Below are 19,245 nucleotides of genomic sequence, written 5' to 3'. Positions count from 1 at the left end.
ACTTATTAAAATGTATATATTTTGTTTTTCAAGACAGGGTTTTTCTGGGTAGCCCTGGGACTTTCTTGGTACTCACTCTGTAGACCAAACTGGTCTTGAACTCAGAAATCTGCCTGCCTCTGCTTCCCTAGTACTGGGTTAAAGGCATGTGCTATCACATCCAGCTTTTATGTATAGAGAGGGTATGTATGTGTGTGTATGTGTTCATTGGTGCATATGCCATGATGCACACGTAGAAGTCAGAGGACACATGGAGTCAGTTTTCTGCTTCTTTACCTCGAGTCTGGAGATCAGATTATGGTCACTGTCTTGTATGGCAAGAGCCATTATCCACTTGGCCATCTTACTGCCTATCCTCTTTGATGTGCATGAGTATTTTGCCTGCATGTGTATAAATAAGTCTACTAGATACATGCCTGATGCCAGAAGAGCCCAGAAAAGGGTGCACTACAGAGTTAGTTGTAAGTCATTGTGGGTACTGGGAACTAAACCCAGGTCCTTTGCAAAGGTTGCAAGGTATCTTAACCACCGAGCCATCTATCTCTTCATCTTACCATCTCCCCTGCCCTAACCCTCTGCCACCCCCACCCCTCTAGTCCAGACTAGTCTAGAATTTACTATGTAATACAGGCTGGCCTTGAGCTTGCAGCAATCCTCCTACCTCAGCTTCCCAGTTGCTAAGATTATAGGCTTAAGTCCTTTAAGTCTGGCATTATTGAAGATTTCTAAAATATATCATCAGTATATTTAAGAATATTGGGTATTTTTTGTCTGAAGCATTCTGATTTCTTATTTTTTAGAGACCTCATAAATCCATCCACCGGCGCCGGACAGACCCGATGGTGACACTGTCTTCTATCTTGGAGTCTATTATCAATGACATGAGAGATCTTCCAAATGTGAGTTCATTGCACTAGATATATAGAATAGGAAAACAAAGGCCTTTTTGCTTTTTCTGTTACTTCAGCTAGATAGCAGTAATGTGTATACCTTTGTATCTGGAACTTCTTTGGAATTTTGGTCTATTTTTAAATGATTATTAAATGATTTAAATGACTATTAGGTGATGAAGGACAATGTAGGCAGAAGGACACATGAATTATAAGAGGATATAAAGCTAATTTTTTCTAGTTTCAACTCAATATTCTTTTTTCGAGATAGATATGTGAATTCAAATTTCTGGGTATTATAGTAGAAAGAATCTTTTTTTAAAAAAATTATGTGTATATCTCTCTATGCATATGCAAGTGTCCTTAGAGGCCAGAGGCATTGAATTACGTGGGACCAAAATTACAGGGGGTTGTGAGTCCCCAGACATAGGAACTGGGAAGCAAACTTAGGTCCTCTGGAAGAGCACTGAGCATCTCTCTAGCCTCCAACTTGTATGTTTTATAAGAGTAGCTTTTGCATTCCATGAGTGTCTCATATATATGGAACTAGAAAGACAGTTTAATGGTTAAGAGTGCATACTACAGTGGGGTGGATAGTTGGGTCAGTGGTTAAGAACACTTGTTGCAAAGGACCCAGGTTCAATTTCCAACACCCACATGGAAGCTCATCACCTCCTCAGGCACCAGGCACATATGAGGTGTACAGACTTACATGTAGGCAAAATACTCATACACATAAAATTATAAAAATAAACCCAAAAATAATTTTTAAAAAAGAATATATACTGCACTTCCTGAGGATCATGCTTGGTTCTCAGCACTCATGTTCTTACAGCCACCTGTAACTCTAGCTTCAAAGATTTGAATACTTTGTCAGGTGTGGTGGCTCATGCTTTTAATCCCAGCACTTGGGAGGCAGAAGCAGATTGAACTCAGTTTGAAACTAGTCTGGTCTACAAAGCTAGTTCTAGGACAGCCAAGGCTACACTAAAAAAACCCTGTCTTGAAAATCCAAAAAGGAAGGGGGGACAGAGAGAGAGAGAGAGAGAGAGAGAGAGAGAGAGAGAGAGAGAGAGAGAGAGAGAGAGAGAGGAGAAAAGAAAAAGTGGTTTAATGCAAGAAACAGAATTACTACATCTGAAAAATCCCTTGAGAGTTGGTAAACCAGTAAGATATAATTGGCTGTGTCAAGTGTTCTTGCTCACAAATGGTGCTGACTCTTGTTTTCCCAGACATACCCTTTCCATACTCCAGTTAATGCAAAGGTTGTAAAGGATTACTATAAAATCATCACTCGACCAATGGATCTACAGACACTCCGTGAAAACGTGCGCAAACGCCTTTATCCATCTCGGGAAGAATTCAGAGAACACTTGGAACTAATTGTGAAAAACAGTGCAACTTATAATGGTAATAGTTCCTTGTTCCTTGACTGCAAAGGTCACCTTTCAGATTCTTACCCCTTGCTGGTTCTAAATTCAGAGTAGATTAGAATGAAGGAAAACACTTTAATGTGCTTTTTTTTTTTTTTTTTTTTTTTTTTTTTGGTATGCACATCGGGTAGTGTATATTTCAGTCTTATAGTAAGTGTTGCTTGTTTTTAGTTTTATTATTTAATCCTTTTTTTGAGACATGGTCTCAGTATGTAGCTTTGGCTGGCCTGGAACTAACTATGCAGACCAGACCGGCCTCAAAATCACAGAAACACTTTGGCCTCTTTTCCCAAATTAGTGCTAGGATTAAATCCATGATCTACCACACTCAGCCTCCCGCTATTTAATTATATTCCCTGGTGCATTTGAGACATTGGGTGTGGGTGGACTCTACAAAGGACGTTCTTGTAGCCATATTTTGTGTACTCTAACTCAGTCTGCATTTTTTGTTACAGGGGCTAGATGTCCATTTTGTTTATTTAAAAAAAAAAAAAACAGAAATGGCAGGGAGGAAGAAGTCAGTGTGCATTAATTCATATCTAAGTGTTGGCATCCAGAGTACAGATAATACCAATACAGCTAGGATGTAGTTTAATATCTCATGACCTCTTCTGTTTTCTCATGTATAAATAGGACAATGATGATAGCTAGATTCGGAAGCTTTCCACAAGCCAGTCCAACTTACTTATCAAATTTCATTTCCATGCCCATTGTAGACAATATCATACTCACCATTATATTTTATTTGAATATTCCAAGGTACTTCTTCATGTCTTTGCAGTCTTTTTTCCCTCTTTCTGAAGTTCCCTTTGCTCAAAAAACAAAACAAACAAAAAAAACAAAAAAAAAATACTTGTTTTGTTTTTGTTTTTTGATCCTCTGTGTTCTGGAGCACAGTAAAATGAGCTTTAAAACTCTTATCCCCTAATTATTTATGTATCTAGCCAGGTTGTGATTTGCTAGAAATAATGTTATTTATGTTGACAGTTCAGAGCTGAGCAGAGTGTCAGATTGTATACAAGGGAAGAAAGAGGGGGTTGGAAATGGTGGCACATGTCTACAATCCCAACACTTGGGAAACAGAGACAGGATCAGGAGTTCAAGGTCATCCTTGGTAGCTACATAGCAAGTTCAAAACCAGCTTGGGCTACATAAGATACTGTCTCAAAAATAATAAATAATATCAGCCAGGCTCCTCAACAGATAAAAGCACTAGCTATGTAAGGCTTACAACCTGAGGTCAATTCCTAGAGCCTACAGTAGAAGGCGGAAACTGACTTTTTTGTAAGGGTTTATTTTTATTTTATATATGTGAGTACACTGTCCCTCTCTTCAGACACACCAGAGGAGGGCAATCGATCCCATTACAGATGGTTGTGAGCCACCATGTGGTTGCTGGGAATTGAACTCAGGACCTCTGGAAGAACAGTCAGTGCTCTTATCCGCTGAGCTATTATCTCTGTAGCTCCAGGAACTGACTCTTGAAAGTTGTCCTAACCACACATGCCATGGCTTATGGACCCACATTTACATTGTGAGCGCATACACACCAATTGTAATAAATAAAAAATAGAAGAGAATTAAAATAAAACAAAGCCCCACAGTGGGACGTATGTAACTCAGTGGTAAAGCACTTAACCAGCACACATTAGGTAGGTTCTAGGTTCAGTTTTCAATAGTAGCAAAAATCGCACTCGCCTTTAATCCCAGCACTCGGGAGGCAGAGGCAGGCGGATTTCTGAGTTTAAGGCCAGCCTGGTCTACAGAGTGAGTTCCAGGACAGCCAGGACTACACAGAGAAACCCTGTCTCAAAAAAAAAAAAGTTTCTCACAGCCTTATATCCTTTATTTTTGATTCATTCTTCTGACTTCCTCACATGTCATTCCTGGTAACAGTGGCATGATATGTTTTTATTTGGATTGTCTGCCCCCCCCCCCCCTCACACACACACACAGTATTTCAGCTATTGTTTATTCCTTGATACTACCGTCCCTCCCTCTTTGGGACAGGATCTCTACATACCCAAGCTGATCTTGAATTTGCTGTATAGTCCAGACTGGCCTCACACTTGCTATCCAAATACTTTGCTCTCTCGATTACTGTGACTACAGAGTTGTAACACCATAGCTAGCAGCCGGGCGTGGTGGCGCACGCCTTTAATCCCAGCACTCGGGAGGCAGAGGCAGGCGGATTTCTGAGTTCGAGGCCAGCCTGGTCTACAAAGTGAGTTCCAGGACAGCCAGGGCTATACAGAGAAACCCTGTCTCGAAAAACCAAAAAAAAAAAAAAAAAAAAACACCATAGCTAGCTTATTTTCTTTTATGGATAATAACTTTTCTAGATATTAACTTAGTAAATATTTTGGATTTTTTCACTTTAAAACTAACATAAACAGTTGTGAACATTTATGTTTAAACTTTTGTGTAGACATTTGCTTTCATTTCTCTTTGGTATATGCATAGGAGAGGAATTGCTGAGTTTATAGGGTAGCTTTGACCAACATCTTGAAAACCTATTATTTTCCCAGTTTCTAGAGTAGCTGTATCACATTGTAGTTCTACCAGAAATGTAACATGCATTTATTTCATCCTCATTCTGTCTTCTCCTCATCCTCACCAACGCCTGTTAGTCTTTCTATCGTAGTCATCCTAGTTCGTTTCAAGTGGCACATCATGTGTATTTACGTCTCCTTAATGACAGTGAGAGTCTTTGCATGTACTTAGGATAGTACCCACCTTTTCCTTCTTGATGCTCTCTTCTCTCCTTTCCAGGAGTATCTTATATAGCATTTTTTACTTTTATGTGTATGTGTTTGGGTGTATGTACATGATTGCAAGTAGAGACCGGAGGCTTTGGATCACCCTGAAACTAGAGTTATAAGTGAGCTACCTGATGTAGATACTGGGAATTGAACTGCAAGAGCAGTACACACTTCACTGAACCGTCTCTCTGGTTCTTATTATTCTTTTTTTTTTTTTTTTTTTTTTTTTTTTTTTTTTGGTTTTTCAAGACAGGGTTTCTCTGTATAGCTCTGGCTGTCCTGGAACTCACTTTGTAGACCAGGCTGGCCTCGAACTCAGAAATCCGCCTGCCTCTGCCTCCGGAGTGCTGGGATTAAAGGCGTGCGCCACCACGCCCGGCTTTTATTATTCTTTTCTTACTACTTCAGCTCCTATATGTCCACTGATGCCCCTATCTTTTGTCTCCATCAATTCAAGGCTTTATAGCTTTGTTTCCAGGTCTTTGCTAGACATGACAGTTCTTGTCCTACTGGCAATTCATTATCTGATTACCTGTGTAGATAAATAGTTTTCCTGGCTGCCTAGTTATACAACCTAGAAATTTTAGTCACAATTGATACCATACACCTTTTCTCACACTCATAGTGAAGTCCTATAAACTATACTATCTGCATTTTTTGAACTTGTCCCTTTCCTTTTTGTTACCCTTGCTACTTGGTTAATTGGAGCCCTTGCTATCTCTTGTTTAACCTCTTGCAACAGTTTTCAAATAGTGTTTTGCTTTAATTCTTCCTGTTGTTGAAGTTCACATCCTATATATATATATGTGTGTGTGTGTGTGTGTGTGTGTGTGTGTGTGTGTGTGTATCAAAACTAATTGTGGCCCTGATGAAATGTACTGTAGCATGTTTATATGAATTTGATTAATTACTTCTGTGTCTTTGTTCCTTCTCTCTGGAATGTCTTTCCTATTGTATGCCTGTTGAACTTCTATTCTTTAATGACTACCTAAATGTTAGAACAAGCCTTCCCTACTGCCCCCAAAAGCAGAATTTTTGCTTTCTTTTTTATTGTACTAAAGATTGAGCCCAGAACCTCCAGCATGCTAGGCAACTACTCTACCTCTTAGCTCTAGGCCAGCCTCCCTTTTAGTTTTTATTTTGGAATGAGGCTTTGCTAAGTTGCACAGGCTAGCCTTGAACTTTTCTTGTAGTCCAGCTTGAATTTAAACTTGCAACCTATGCCTCAGCCTGCTGAGTAGCTAAAATTACCAGCCTGTATCACCAGTCTTGGTTTCCAATTATCAGATTTGATATACAGGGAAATAGAATATGGTTCATATGCAATCAGTATATTTCATTTATACTGATAGGTTTTTTTTTAACCTTTATGGAAACTAAGATGAATAAACTTTAGTGTACCTACTCATTGAATTTAACAATCTGTCAGTTTGTGGTGAGTCTTGTTTATTATAGATTTTTCTTACTATATCATTTCAGTCATAGATATCTGATAGGATTACACTGTCCTACAGTGATTTCTTTTCAAGTAATTTTCTTTGACTAATTAAAGATCTTTCTATAATAGGAACTATTAATTACCCTTACATTCCCATCATTGACCTTGTCTTAGACAAGGTATGAAACATTTGAATGAATAATCAAAAGCTGAAATAAATATTAGGGCTGAGGCTCAGGCCCTAGAGGTCACTAACAAGAATTAGATGGAGGAAAATAATCTAGTAAATGATACTGAAAAGAAGTGGTCAGATATGCGAATTAGAGCTGGGTGCTGGTGGGGCAGGCTTTAATCCCAGCACTTGGGAGGCAGAGGCAGATGGATTTTTGAATTTGAGATTAGTCTGGTCTACATAGTAAGTTTCAGAACAGCCAAGGCTGCTCAGAGAAACCCTGTTTTATAAAAACAAAAGAAAAGAAGAAAAAGAAATCCTAGTTAGATAAAAATGTTTTGGGGGTTTCTTTTTAAGTTTGAGATGGTTTCATTATGTAGTTTAGGCTACCCTGGATCTCCTAGTCCTCTGGTTGAAGCATCTCAAGTGCTGTGATTGATAGGTATGTGTCCCAACTCCCAGCTCAAAATGTTTTAACTATTCCAAAGATGAGCTTAAATGAAGCAGCTATAAGCAGAGGATGTACAAGAGAGGTTGCTTAGTTCAAGAATTTTCTGAAGCTCTTGGTGAGGATTTCTGGGAAGCTGAAATAATAGTCTTTATGCTGAAAATCTGTTTACTAAGCAGAAAAAAAAAAGATGTTCATTGGTCTCTCTTTTTTGTTTTCTGTTTTTTTTTGGGGGGGGGTTGGTTTTTTTCAACACAGGGTTTCTCTGTGTAGCCCTGCCTGTCCTGGAACTCACTCTGTAGACCAGGCTGGCCTCGAACTCAGAAATCTGCCTGCCTCTGCCTCCCAAGTGCTGGGATTAAAGGCGTGCACCACCAAGCCCGGTATTCATTGGTCTCTTTACCATTCTTAAACACGTTGTTCTCCATCCGCAGAATAATTTTCAACATATTGAAAGCAGCAATAAAGCTGGATCATGCCTTTACTCCCAGCACTAGGGAGACAGAGGCAAGTGAATCTCTTAAGTTTGAGACTAGCCTTGTCTACATAGATAGTTCCTGGCTAGCCAGAGCTACATGATGAGACCCTATCTCAAAAAACAAAAACAAACAATCCAAGAGAATATGGTCACAAATAAAGAACAGTTAAAATTCATTCGTATTGTCTACCCATTGATATATTAGGCTCTGAAAAATGTAGTAAAGACTGGTAGTGTCTTTACCTTGTGCACCTACCTGTAATCCCAAGGAGGTGAAGGTGGAAGGATCTGAAGTTGAAGGTCATTCTCAGCTACATAGTGAGTTCAAGACCAGCCTGGGATAAATGAGACTTTGTCTTAGAAAAATAAAAAAGGAAAAGACTGCTATATCTACCTCAGTTACTAAGCTGGTGCCTGGGACCTTTTAGGTTCTTTAGTAAATGTATGAAGTGTTGGAAACATGTGGCAACTTTGCTTTATAAAGGCTATTTCTTATTCCTCTGTAGGACCAAAGCACTCACTGACTCAGATTTCTCAATCCATGCTGGATCTCTGCGATGAAAAACTCAAAGAGGTAAGAATTAAAGATAAGATAAAGTAGTGGGCATAGTGACACTCACCTAGAATCCTAGCACTTGGGAGGTGGAGACAGGAGGATCAGGAGAGTAGTAACGTCATACTCAGCTACATATTGAGTTCAGGAAGAGCCTAAGCTAAGGCTTTGACTCAAAACTCCAAATAAATAAGTTTCTTTAAAAATGAGAAATGCTGTATGGTATATGAAGGTGAAGAATAGTGGAGTTTAGGAACTAGTGTATTTAACAGAAGGAACAGTACCCAAGGGAATGACAAATCTTGATGTATTTGAGGGGTAGGAATTTAGAAATTATATAGCACTGTCTTCTATAGACTGGAAAGCCAAATCCAAAGAAGAAAATTCCTTGCTCTGTAATCATGCAGGATATAAAATCCAGAACCTAGTAACTCTAGAAAGAATGATGGAAAATGGCTTCCCAGGAGATCTCCTGTAGCTTACATACATTTCAGCTCGTTGCTATACCAGCAAAACAAACGTACTGAAAAAAACAATGAAATACTGCCTTATCTAGCTCAGGCTGGTTTAGAACTTGGCCTGTCTGAGAGTTGGCTTTAAGTTCATGAGGGTTATAAGACTTAAGAATTAAGGACAGTGAGAACACAGGATAAGTCAATGAGAACATAAGTGATTTTTGTAGTACACAGACTGAAGTGAATTTGTTTAATTAAGTTTCCTTATACGAGTCACTAATCAGGCTGGGGTTATATATTAATGTCAAGTCAACCTGGGTTGCATAGGATACATACCCTGTTAGAAAAACCATTAACTAGTGGTAATGTAGTTCTGTATTCTTGGCATTCATTTTATGGAAAAGACAATGTTATAAAAGCCAAATTTGCCAAAAATGTTGTTGTAGCTAAACTGGTGATGTCTTGACCTTTCTATTCTTTGTATTATATAAGCATGGGATGTAGAATATGGGATTTGCTGACATGTTCCTTTGTGATCCTTTAGCCAAAGTATCATTTATCTAGATTGTCCTGAAACCGGATAATAGATAACTTAGTAGATAAATTTTGGGGGACTAAAGTCATAGATAGCTAGCTGGACTTTAAATTATCTTTAGTTTCTGTGAATATCATACTTCAGGAAAACTGCTTTCTTTTTTTTTTTTTTTTTTTTTTTTTTTTTTTTTTTTTGCTTTATTTCAGAAAGAGGATAAGTTGGCACGTTTAGAGAAAGCTATCAACCCCTTGCTTGATGATGATGATCAAGTAGCCTTTTCTTTTATTCTGGATAACATTGTCACTCAGAAAATGATGGCGGTTCCAGATGTAAGTAATTTTCATGCCAATTATTGAGAGGATGGAAAGAAGTGCATAGAGTAAGCATGTGTGTATTAAGAGATTAAGATAAATGGGGTGATGGATGTCCATAGGAACTGGGATGTAATTTTAAATATCAACCTTTTGCTATGTGAATTTATTATTGTGTAAAAGTAAAGATGCCAAGTGTCTTTGAATATTAAGAGATGTTTTGTTTTGTTTGTTTGTTTTCGAGACAGGGTTTCTCTGTATAGCCCTGGCTGTCCTGGAACTCATTCTGTAGACCAGGCTGGCCTCGAACTCAGAAGAACTCAGAAATCCACCTGCCTCTGCCTCCCAAGTACTGGGATTAAAGGCATGCACCACCACTGCCCGGCTATATTAAGATATTCTTACTTCCTAATGTCAGTATTGAGTATTTCTACACTCTTGTATAGCCTGGGAGAGCAAAGCTGTCAACTAATAGTAGATTCTTGATTTAGAAATGCTCATATACAAATAACACTTTCAATATTTTTATTGCATTTATTTATTTGTGCATGTTGGGGGGGGAAGGCATAAGTCATGTTTTGTGTTTGGTCAAAACAACTTGGTATGGGCTGGAGAGATGGCCCAGCAGTTATGAGCACTAACTGCTCTTCCAAAGGTTCTGAGTTCAAATCCCAGCAACCACATGGTGGCTCACAACCATCTGTAATGGGCATCTAATGCTGTCTTCTGCAGTGTCTAAAGACAGCGAGTGACATGAAATAAATAAATCTTAAAAAAAAAAAAAAACCCAACTTGGTAGAGTGTAGTGGTACAACCTCTCATCCTAGCACTTGTGAGGCAAAAAGCAAGTGGACCTCTGAATTTAAGGCAAGCCAGGGCTACACAGTAGGAACCTGTTTTTTTTTTTTTTTTTTTAAGCCCTTGTAGAATTGTTCGGCTTCCCTTCTAACCCGTGGGTTTCAGGAATTAAATTCCGGTCAGTGGACTTGTTGGTAATCACCTCTACCCACTAAGCCATCTAGCCTGTTCACAAGAAAAAAAAAAAAACCCACAACAATTACTCAATGTTGTTCTTTTTTTTTTTTCAACATTTTATGGTAAGGCTATCATTTATCATACTAGTTCTGTGGACCATTTTATATAATGGTCCGCCCAGAAATTCTGAATTAAATTTTCTGTTGCATATAGTCATAATGATCTATGTCTACAGTATTAAAAATTTTTCTAGATAGAACTGTGGAATAAGGAATTTTATTCTAGTTTGCAAAACTTAAGTCTGTAACACAGAAATAAGATTTTAGTTGTAAGTTTAGAGGAGGGATTCTCACTTTATCTGGATGTAAGAATCCTTAATGAGATCCTGAATTTATAATTTTGCGTGCAGATTTGTATTTCTGTGGAACGAGTCTATACTTTTCATCAGAAATATTTATAACTCAATGAAAATTGGGCCTCTTTGTAATTGTTTTCATTTGACTTCCTGTGCTCTCTTTTTACTAGTCTTGGCCATTTCATCACCCAGTTAATAAGAAGTTTGTTCCAGATTATTACAAAGTGATTGTCAGTCCAATGGATTTGGAGACTATACGTAAGGTGAGTGATTTTCTTTTTTGATGATCAGTGGCTTTTTATAATATTTTTGTATGTGTAGCTGAGTGCCTGACTGTTTTTATCATAGAATATCTCCAAGCACAAATACCAGAGTCGAGAGAGCTTTCTAGACGACGTAAACCTGATTCTGGCCAACAGTGTTAAGTACAACGGTGGGTATTTATGTTTTTCCTCTGTCATGACTTTTATCTATCCAACATTAATTTACATTACTAACATGGTAAGGCTTACGCAGGTTTGAGCAGTGATAGCTAAATCAAATAACTTAGTTTACTTTTTTAAAATTTTGTTTCTACATTTATGTATTTGTGCTATCCTTGTGTGCTTTTGGAGGTTAGGGGACAACTCAGAGAGTTGGTTCTCTGTTTCTACCATGTGGGTTCGAACCTAGATTGTCAGGTTCGGGGCTGACCCATTTAATCTGCTCAGTTTTTAAAGTAGGTACATATTTTAGGGTGTGTTCTGTAAGAATCACTATTAAAGAATCATGGAAATCAGTCTATCCTTTCTTTTGAAATCGTGTAAAGCATAGGAAAATGAGGCATTAATGAAAATCAAATGGATGTTCCCTGTCCTTTGAGTCATCATTGTGTTTCTATAAGCTTTGAAAAGTTATATTCCAAAGTTCTATGGAGCTGAGGCTGAAGTGTGTAGTTGGCTATATAGACCATGGCAAACTTTGCTGTATGTAATTTTGCTCAGTATCTGAACCGATGGAATAATGTGTGCTAAACACTTTGCTAGCTGCTTTAACTTCTGATAATAAGGATGGTCTCTGTTCAAGTGCTTTATACTTCAGTTGATATAAACAAAACACATCTTGACAAGGGCTATAAATAGAAAGATATACAAAATGCGTTACTGGAAAAACAATACTTTAATCTGAGGGCTAGGAAAACTTCATAAATTAGTAGAAGTTAAAGATTTTTTGTTTTTGAGACATGGTCTCATGTATTATAGGCTGACCTTGAACCTGCTCTACACTTGAGTTCATCTTCCTGCTCTCACCTCTCATGTTTGTGGGGCACCAAGCATGGCTAAGCCATTTATTTATTTATTTATTCATTTATTTATTTATTTATTTATAAATTTTTGAGACAAGAGTATCACTCTGTAGAGTATCACTCCTGCCTGGCCTGGAACTCACTATGTAGAGCTCATAGAGAGTAGCCTGTCTCTGCCACCACACTCAATCCAAAAAATTATTATAATTTAAAAATGTTTTAAATGGCCAGGTGTGTGAAAGACAGAAGAAGATGGGTCTGTGAATTCGAGGCTAGCCTGGTCTACATAGTGAGTCCAGAACAGCCAGGGCTCAGTTAAACAGAGAAATCCTGTCTTGAAACAAACCAACAAAAAAAACCCTGTAATATTTATATTTTAATTATGTGCCGGTGTTCATGTGAGGCAAGGTGCCTGTGGAGCCCAGAAGGGAGCATGAGATCCCCTAGAGCTGGAGTTAGAAGTGAATGTGAGGTGCCTGACATGGATGCTGGAAACTGAAGTCAGGTCTTCCTCAAGAGCAGCAAATGTTCTTAACCCTTTGATTCATCTTTCTAGCCTCAGTAATTTGTTTTTTAACTGAGTCTTTTTTTTTTAAGATTTATTTATTTTATTTTATTATATGTGAGTACACTGTAGCTGTCTTCAGACACTCCAGAAGAGGGCATCAGATCTTGTTACAGATGGTTGTGAGCCACCATGTGGTTGCTGGGATTTGAACTCAGAACCTTCAGAAGAGCAGTCGGTGCTCTTAACCACTGAGCCATCTCACCAGCCCCTTTAACTGAGTCTTAAGGGATGCTCACTATCATGGTTGATTACTGAACATCTTCTATGCTGAACAATAGTCAAGAGGAAAAGGATGATGAAGTTCCAGATAGCCAAATACAAAAATACATAAAAATGCTTTAGATGGAAAGTACAAGTAAGTTTGGCTTGAATATAGGGTGATGGCTAGGTTTGACTATAAAACAAAACAAGGGAAATATAACTGAAGTTCAAAGGCCCAGTAAGTCACACTAAACCAGTGGGAGAGGAGAGGGATAGAGTTTTAGTAAATACCATTTGGGAAGTTATCAAATAATAAAGTGGAGGGGAATGAGATTTGGAGACTAGTAAAGAAACTCTTAACAGTTCCCATGTTGAAAAACAAAGCTTAATAGCCTGGTCAGTTAAGAAGCAGCAGCAAAAAATGCCTGGCATGGTTACACATGCCTTTAACCCTAGCACTCAGGAGACAATGGCAGGCAGTGAGTTCAAGGATAGCCTAGTTGGTCTACATGGTAAGCCCTAGGATAGCCAGGGCTCCAAAGAGAGACTCTGTTTCACAAAAACCAAAACGATATGGGCAATGGTGGTACATGCCTTTGATCCCAGCACTGGGGAGGCAGAAGCAGATAAACCTCTGTGAGTTTGAGGACAGCCAGGGCTACACAGAAGATATTGTCTCGAATAAGAAAGAAAGAAAGAAAGAAAGAAAGAAAGAAAGAAAGAAAGAAAGAAAGAAAGAAAGAAAGAAAGAAAGAAAGAAAAGAAAGAAAAGAAAAGGAAATGAAAGAGAGAGAGAAAGAAAAGGTGGAATAGATTATATAGATAGTAAGAAAGCAAAATTGATACTTCATAATTGGACCATGATTGATACCTTTATAAAATGTTCTGTGTGTTTGTGTTTTAAGTGGGACATTACAGTTGGACTATACAAGGAAAGCCTTGTGGGCCAAGTGTGGTGACTCACACTGTTAATTCTAGCACTCAGGAAGCAAAGACAATCAGATCACAAGCCTTTTTGAGTTCTACATAGAGTTCTAGGCCAGCCAGAATTACATAGTGAGACCCTATCTCAAAAGCAAACTTCAAAGAGACAATGTTAGAGATTATAACCTAGGATATGTCTCAATAGAATGGAGATATAAACTATTTAACATGAAGTTTTGCAGTGATTTTTGTTTTAGGGCTTTTTTTTTTTTTTTTTTTGAGATGTTATCAGCTGGGCGTTGGTGCCGCACGCCTTTAATCCCAGCACTTGGGAGGCAGAAGCAGGTGGATTTCTGAGTTTGAGGCCAGCCTGGTGTACAGAGTGAGTTCCAGGACAGCCAAGGCTACACAGAGAAACCCTGTCTCAAAAAAAACAAAAACAAAACAAAAAATCCCATCCCATTATCCAGTTTTCATTTCATTTTAACTCCTTCATATATGCCACATTATATACAAGACTATTTCCATAGAATTTCAAATTTTCATTCTGTTTTAATGATAGCCAGGTTTCTTTGAATATGCAGTATTTCTCCATCTTTTCATTTCCCATTCATGTTTCAAAAAGAGCTTTTTGATTTTGCTTTTGAGGTGGTCTTGCTATGTTGCTCAGGCTAAACTCAAATTGGTCATCTTCCTCAAGTTCCTCAGTGCTAGGATTGTACAGTTTGATGCCTCTGCATGCAGCAGCTCTTTACTCCAATATAGCTTCTACTGGGCCAAGTATATCCTAAGTGAACGGGATCCCATAATTCCCCTTGATAATAGGCCATTTATAGTCCTTATCTTAATCTTGCTCCAAGTCACTTCTTTGAAACTGTACTGTGATGACAGATGTCTTCCCTTTTAAACCTTTCTGAATGTAATTCAACTACCATCTCTTTCTTGATGACAGTATTCTAGACAAAGATTTATGCCTCCAACCTGCTTAAAACTGTTCTATTTTAAAAATCATGACTACATGTCTGTGTAACATGTGCATGCAGTATCTACAAAGGCCAGAGAGGACATCAGATTCTCTGGGCTAGAGAGAGAGGTGGGAAGGAAGGAAGGGAGGAAAGAGATCATGTGGATGCTGGTCCTCTGCAAGAGCAGCCAGTGTTCTTAACTATTGAGCCACCTCTCTGGCCTTATAAAATAAATATTAGAAAGAAAGGCCAATGAGCCAAAGGGTACAGCGCCTGGAAAGTGAGGTGGTGCTGTAAAATGACAAGGAAGAAGTCCATTTCAAGTATAAGAAAGCTGCTAAAATCAGTTCTAGGGAGTTGGGTTTCGAAGTGTTTCATTACTTATTGAATAAAGGCTCAATGAGCGTTCCTTGTCACTCTTTATCAATGGTTCCTTAAATACACTTTTGTAGTACTGTATGCGTTATTGAAATTTGAAGTTTGGGATGGGCATAATTTTGGATAGCAGCATAACTTTAATCCCAACACACTATAAGCAGAGGCAGGCAGATCTCTGAGAGTTTGAGGCCAGCATGATGGTGAGTTCCAGGCCAGACCAGCTAGAGTTACATAGTGAATTCTATCTTATTGTATAGCCCTGGCTAGCCTGGAGTTCCCTATGTAGCCACTGTACCTATTTTACAATAAGTGTTTAAGGAGCTGGTGAGATGGTTCAGTGGTTAAGAGCACTGAGGAGCTCTTGAGTTCCAGGCCAGCAAGGACTATATGTAGGACCTTGTCCCCAGCAATAAAAACAAACCTAGGTAGTAATAGCCTCTTTTTTTTTTAAAAATGCCATTTTGTTTGTTGAAGACAGGGTCTCACTTTGTAGTTTTGACTGGCCTTAAACTCATAAAGACCTACCTACTTCTGCCTCCTGAGTGCTGTAATTAAAAGCATACACCATTACATTCAGCTTAATCAATTCAAGAATTGACTATGTAGACAAGGCTAGCCTCTGCTTCCTAAGTGTTGGTATTGTTTTCTTCATATTTGAGTGTGATACTTATTTTCTTAGGAGAGAGTTATTTCTAGTATGGTAGAAATAGCATTAAGGGAACTGTAAGCCTAGGAGTAATAGCAAACCTGTTTACCTAGTGAACAGGTAGTTGTCTTTGTAATTTTACAGCTATCTGGCAGTAATAATGCTTGTTTTCTCCTCTCCTTGCTTTGTTTGCTTCTTGCTACATCACTGCAAATACAGGAAAAAAGAATTTTTTTAGCCAGGCGTGGTGGCACACACCTTTAATCCCATCACTCAGGAGGCAGAGGCAGGCGGATTTCTGAGTTCAAGGCTAGCCTGGTCTACAGAGTGAGTTCCAGGACAGCCAGGGCTATACAGAGAAACCCTGTTTCGAAAAACAAAACAAAAGACTTTTTTTAAATCTTAATAACATTCTGTTTTCCTAAAGCATTCATTAAATTTCTACTATTTAAGAACATGATTCTCTAAGCTCTGCAGATCCTTATTTAATTGGGTAAACTCTGAGTAAATACTTTTTTTTTTTCAGTAAGACAGTTGCGGTCCCTCTGGCTATGATTTAATAAAAAAGTGAAATATACTCACAGCTTTTCTTTCTTTCTTTCTTTCTTTCTTTCTTTCTTTCTTTCTTTCTTCTTCTTCTCCTTCTCCTCCTCCTCCTCCTCTTCCTCTCTTCTTCTTCTTCTACTTCTTCTTTGCTAGTGAGTAACTTAATCTGTTGGGTAGAATGACAATTTATCTTAACTTACCTTTCCTGGTAATTATGGCACCATTCTGGAAACAACTAGTGTGTTTGTGTGTTTCCTTGTAAGGTCTAGGAAACTGGAATTCTATTTCTGTTTAATTCTCCCTCCCAGCAGCTTCAACACTTTGTTCCCAGAGAGGCCCCGTTACCTTTGTATGTCTATCTTTTTTTCCCTACAGCTCGTCAGCTTACTTTTAGTAAGTTCCTAATGTATTTCAAGATACAGAGTTGTATTTTTAGGTTTATGGAGGTGGATGTGGACCTTGGGATAATTTTATTCTACCCAGAAAAAAGATACATACAGAATTTTGTTCAGGATGTTTGTGAATCTCTTTGGTTCATTACTTTCTCATTCAAGAACTGCTGCTATAGATACCAGTAAGAAAATGTCTTAGCCGGGCGTGGTGGCGCACGCCTTTAATCCCAGCACTCAGGAGGCAGAGCCAGGCGGATTTCTGAGTTCGAGGCCAGCCTGGTCTACAAAGTGAGTGCCAGGACAGCCAGGGCTACACAGAGAAACCCTGTCTCGAAAAACCAAAAAAAAAAGAAAGAAAGAAAGAAAATGTCTGGGTATGTGTATACACTTAACAGTGGTTTACCCAACTCTAGCATATTTCATTATAAAGACTTAAATGCTAATTTTCTTACATAGTAGCAAAATGGAATTAAACATCTGGAAACAAACTCTTGAACATAGGCTGTCTAAAACCAGCAGCAGTTACAGATAGCCTGTGATAAAAACAGGCAAGGGATAGCATTTGTAATTTTCTTTTTATATTCTAGAGGCATTATTTAGTAGTGAATATTTCTTTAGAGGTATTGCTTTCAAAGGAAGTAGGAAGAGATGTTTTCAAAATGATTTCCAGAGAGAAACACTACAAACATGTAAAACTAATTGCCTTCATATTAAAATTGGCATGTTGAGAATTTGATCTGTGTTTATATGTCTAAACTGAAAAACACTAAAGGCTGAATTTCTAGTCCATGTCCTTGTAGGCATAAGAGCCAGTATACAGAAACTGGTGTTATATTAGTTCATTTTAAGGAGGTCTGTAGCCTATCTGTAGCTTTGATTTGTCTGTATCATTACATAACCACCACATGAAGCTTGTTCATCTGCTTATGTGCAAACACAGACTAGAAGGTGTTTGATATCCTTTTCTCTCATTCTCTGCATATTCCTTTGAGGCAGGTTCTCCTTCTGTACCTGCAACCTGGTCTTGCTAGGCATGAAGCCAGCAAGCCCCAGCAATACTCCTGTGTCTGTTCTGCTCAAATCTGGGGATACAGGTATTTTGGGGAATGCTCAGATTATTATGTATATACTGGGATCTGACTCTAAGTCTTCATGATTTTAGAGTAAGTGCTCTTAAGCACTGAGCCATCATTCTGGATCTACAATAAATTTTGATTAAGTCAGAGTATCACTGGGTGGTGGTGGTGCACACCTAGAGGTAGGGGCAGGTGGTTCTCTGAGTTCAAGGCCAAACTGTTCTGTAGAGTGAGTTCCAGGAAAGCCAGGGCTATACAGGGAAACCCTGTCTTGGGGAACAGGGGCAAGTGTCTTGCTTTATAGGGTGGGAAAGAACTTGTAATTATCCTGCCTCAATCTCCCAAAGTGCTGAAATTACAGGCTTAAGCCATCATGCATGGCTTGCCCTAGAACCTTTGCATGTAGTCTCCTTTCTGTCAATATTTTGAATATCAAACTACTGATTGATTAGAACTAGGAGATAAAAAAACAAAAACAAAAAACAAGGTAGGCATAGCAATGCATGCACTTGGGAGGAAGAGGCAGGTGGGTTTCTGAGTTTGAGGCCTGGTCTACAGAGCAAGTTCCAGGAGCCAGGCTACAGAGAAATCCTGTCTTTAAAAACACAAACAAACAAAAACCAAAACTAGGCGATCAAAAATCCAGAAACAAGCTATAGCTGTACTTTGTATATGTTGGGGGTGAGGCTAGATGAGACAGTACCTTGGTGTTGTGTTACAAGTTGTACTGGCCTCCTGCCTCAGCCTCTCTAGTACTTAGATAAAAGGTCAGTGCCACTACACTGTTCTTAATCATATATGTCTTTAATATTTTAGTGATTGGCTTAAGCTCTCTTTTTGGTTTATTTGCGTCTGGCATAAGGATAATCCTCACCATCAGTTTTGTTTTTTGAGACAGTGTTTCTCTGTGTAGCCCTAGCTTGTCCTAGAACTTGCTCTAAGACTGTGACCTCAAACTCACACAGATCTGCCTGCCTGTCTCCCAAGTGCTGGGATTAAAGGCATATGCCACCACTGCTCAGTGAATTTTATTTTATTTTGCATATTTTGTGTGTGTGTGTAGGGGGGGTAAAGATAGAACCTAGAGCTTTGCACATGCCAGGAAAGTACTCTACCATCAAACTATATTCCCAACACTGATTTTTTTCTAAAGTTTTTAAAACTGTTTTTATTCATTTTTCTGGTATGTATATATGTGAGAGAGAGAGACAAGAGAGAATGAATATGGGTACCCTTAGGGGCCAAAAGAGGACATTGGATCTCCTAAAACAAGTGACTATGAGCCACCTGATGTGGGCACTTAGATCAGAACTGGGGTTCTCCGTAAGAGCAGAAAGCCTTCTTAACTACTGAGCTATCTCTAACCCTTGGATTTTGGATATAAGATAGAAGGTCTCTGTTACATGCCAGCCTCAAATTTAACTATAGTCCAGGTTAGCCTGGAGTTGATGATCTGCCG

The 19,245-nt window shown here is 38.6% G+C and overlaps 1 protein-coding gene across 5 annotated transcripts in view; it reads left to right on the top strand.

Moving 5' to 3' along the window:
• Positions 1–19,245, top strand: part of Taf1 (TATA-box binding protein associated factor 1) — a 72,220-nt gene that overhangs the window by 38,710 nt on the left and 14,265 nt on the right. For all 5 annotated transcript variants that reach the window (XM_085838088.1, XM_085838090.1, XM_029473244.2 and 2 more), the window contains 6 exons: positions 801–899; positions 2,123–2,300; positions 8,128–8,195; positions 9,371–9,493; positions 10,976–11,068; positions 11,154–11,238. In XM_085838088.1, coding sequence (XP_085694214.1) covers positions 801–899; positions 2,123–2,300; positions 8,128–8,195; positions 9,371–9,493; positions 10,976–11,068; positions 11,154–11,238 — 646 coding nt within the window. The remainder of the gene's footprint in view (positions 1–800; positions 900–2,122; positions 2,301–8,127; positions 8,196–9,370; positions 9,494–10,975; positions 11,069–11,153; positions 11,239–19,245) is intronic.

This window comes from Mus caroli, unplaced genomic scaffold (assembly GCF_978045245.1).
Source record: "Mus caroli unplaced genomic scaffold, Mus_caroli_1 scaffold_5, whole genome shotgun sequence".
NCBI classification, from domain to species: Eukaryota; Metazoa; Chordata; class Mammalia; order Rodentia; family Muridae; genus Mus; species Mus caroli.
This window is presented reverse-complemented; position numbering and strand designations above follow the sequence as displayed.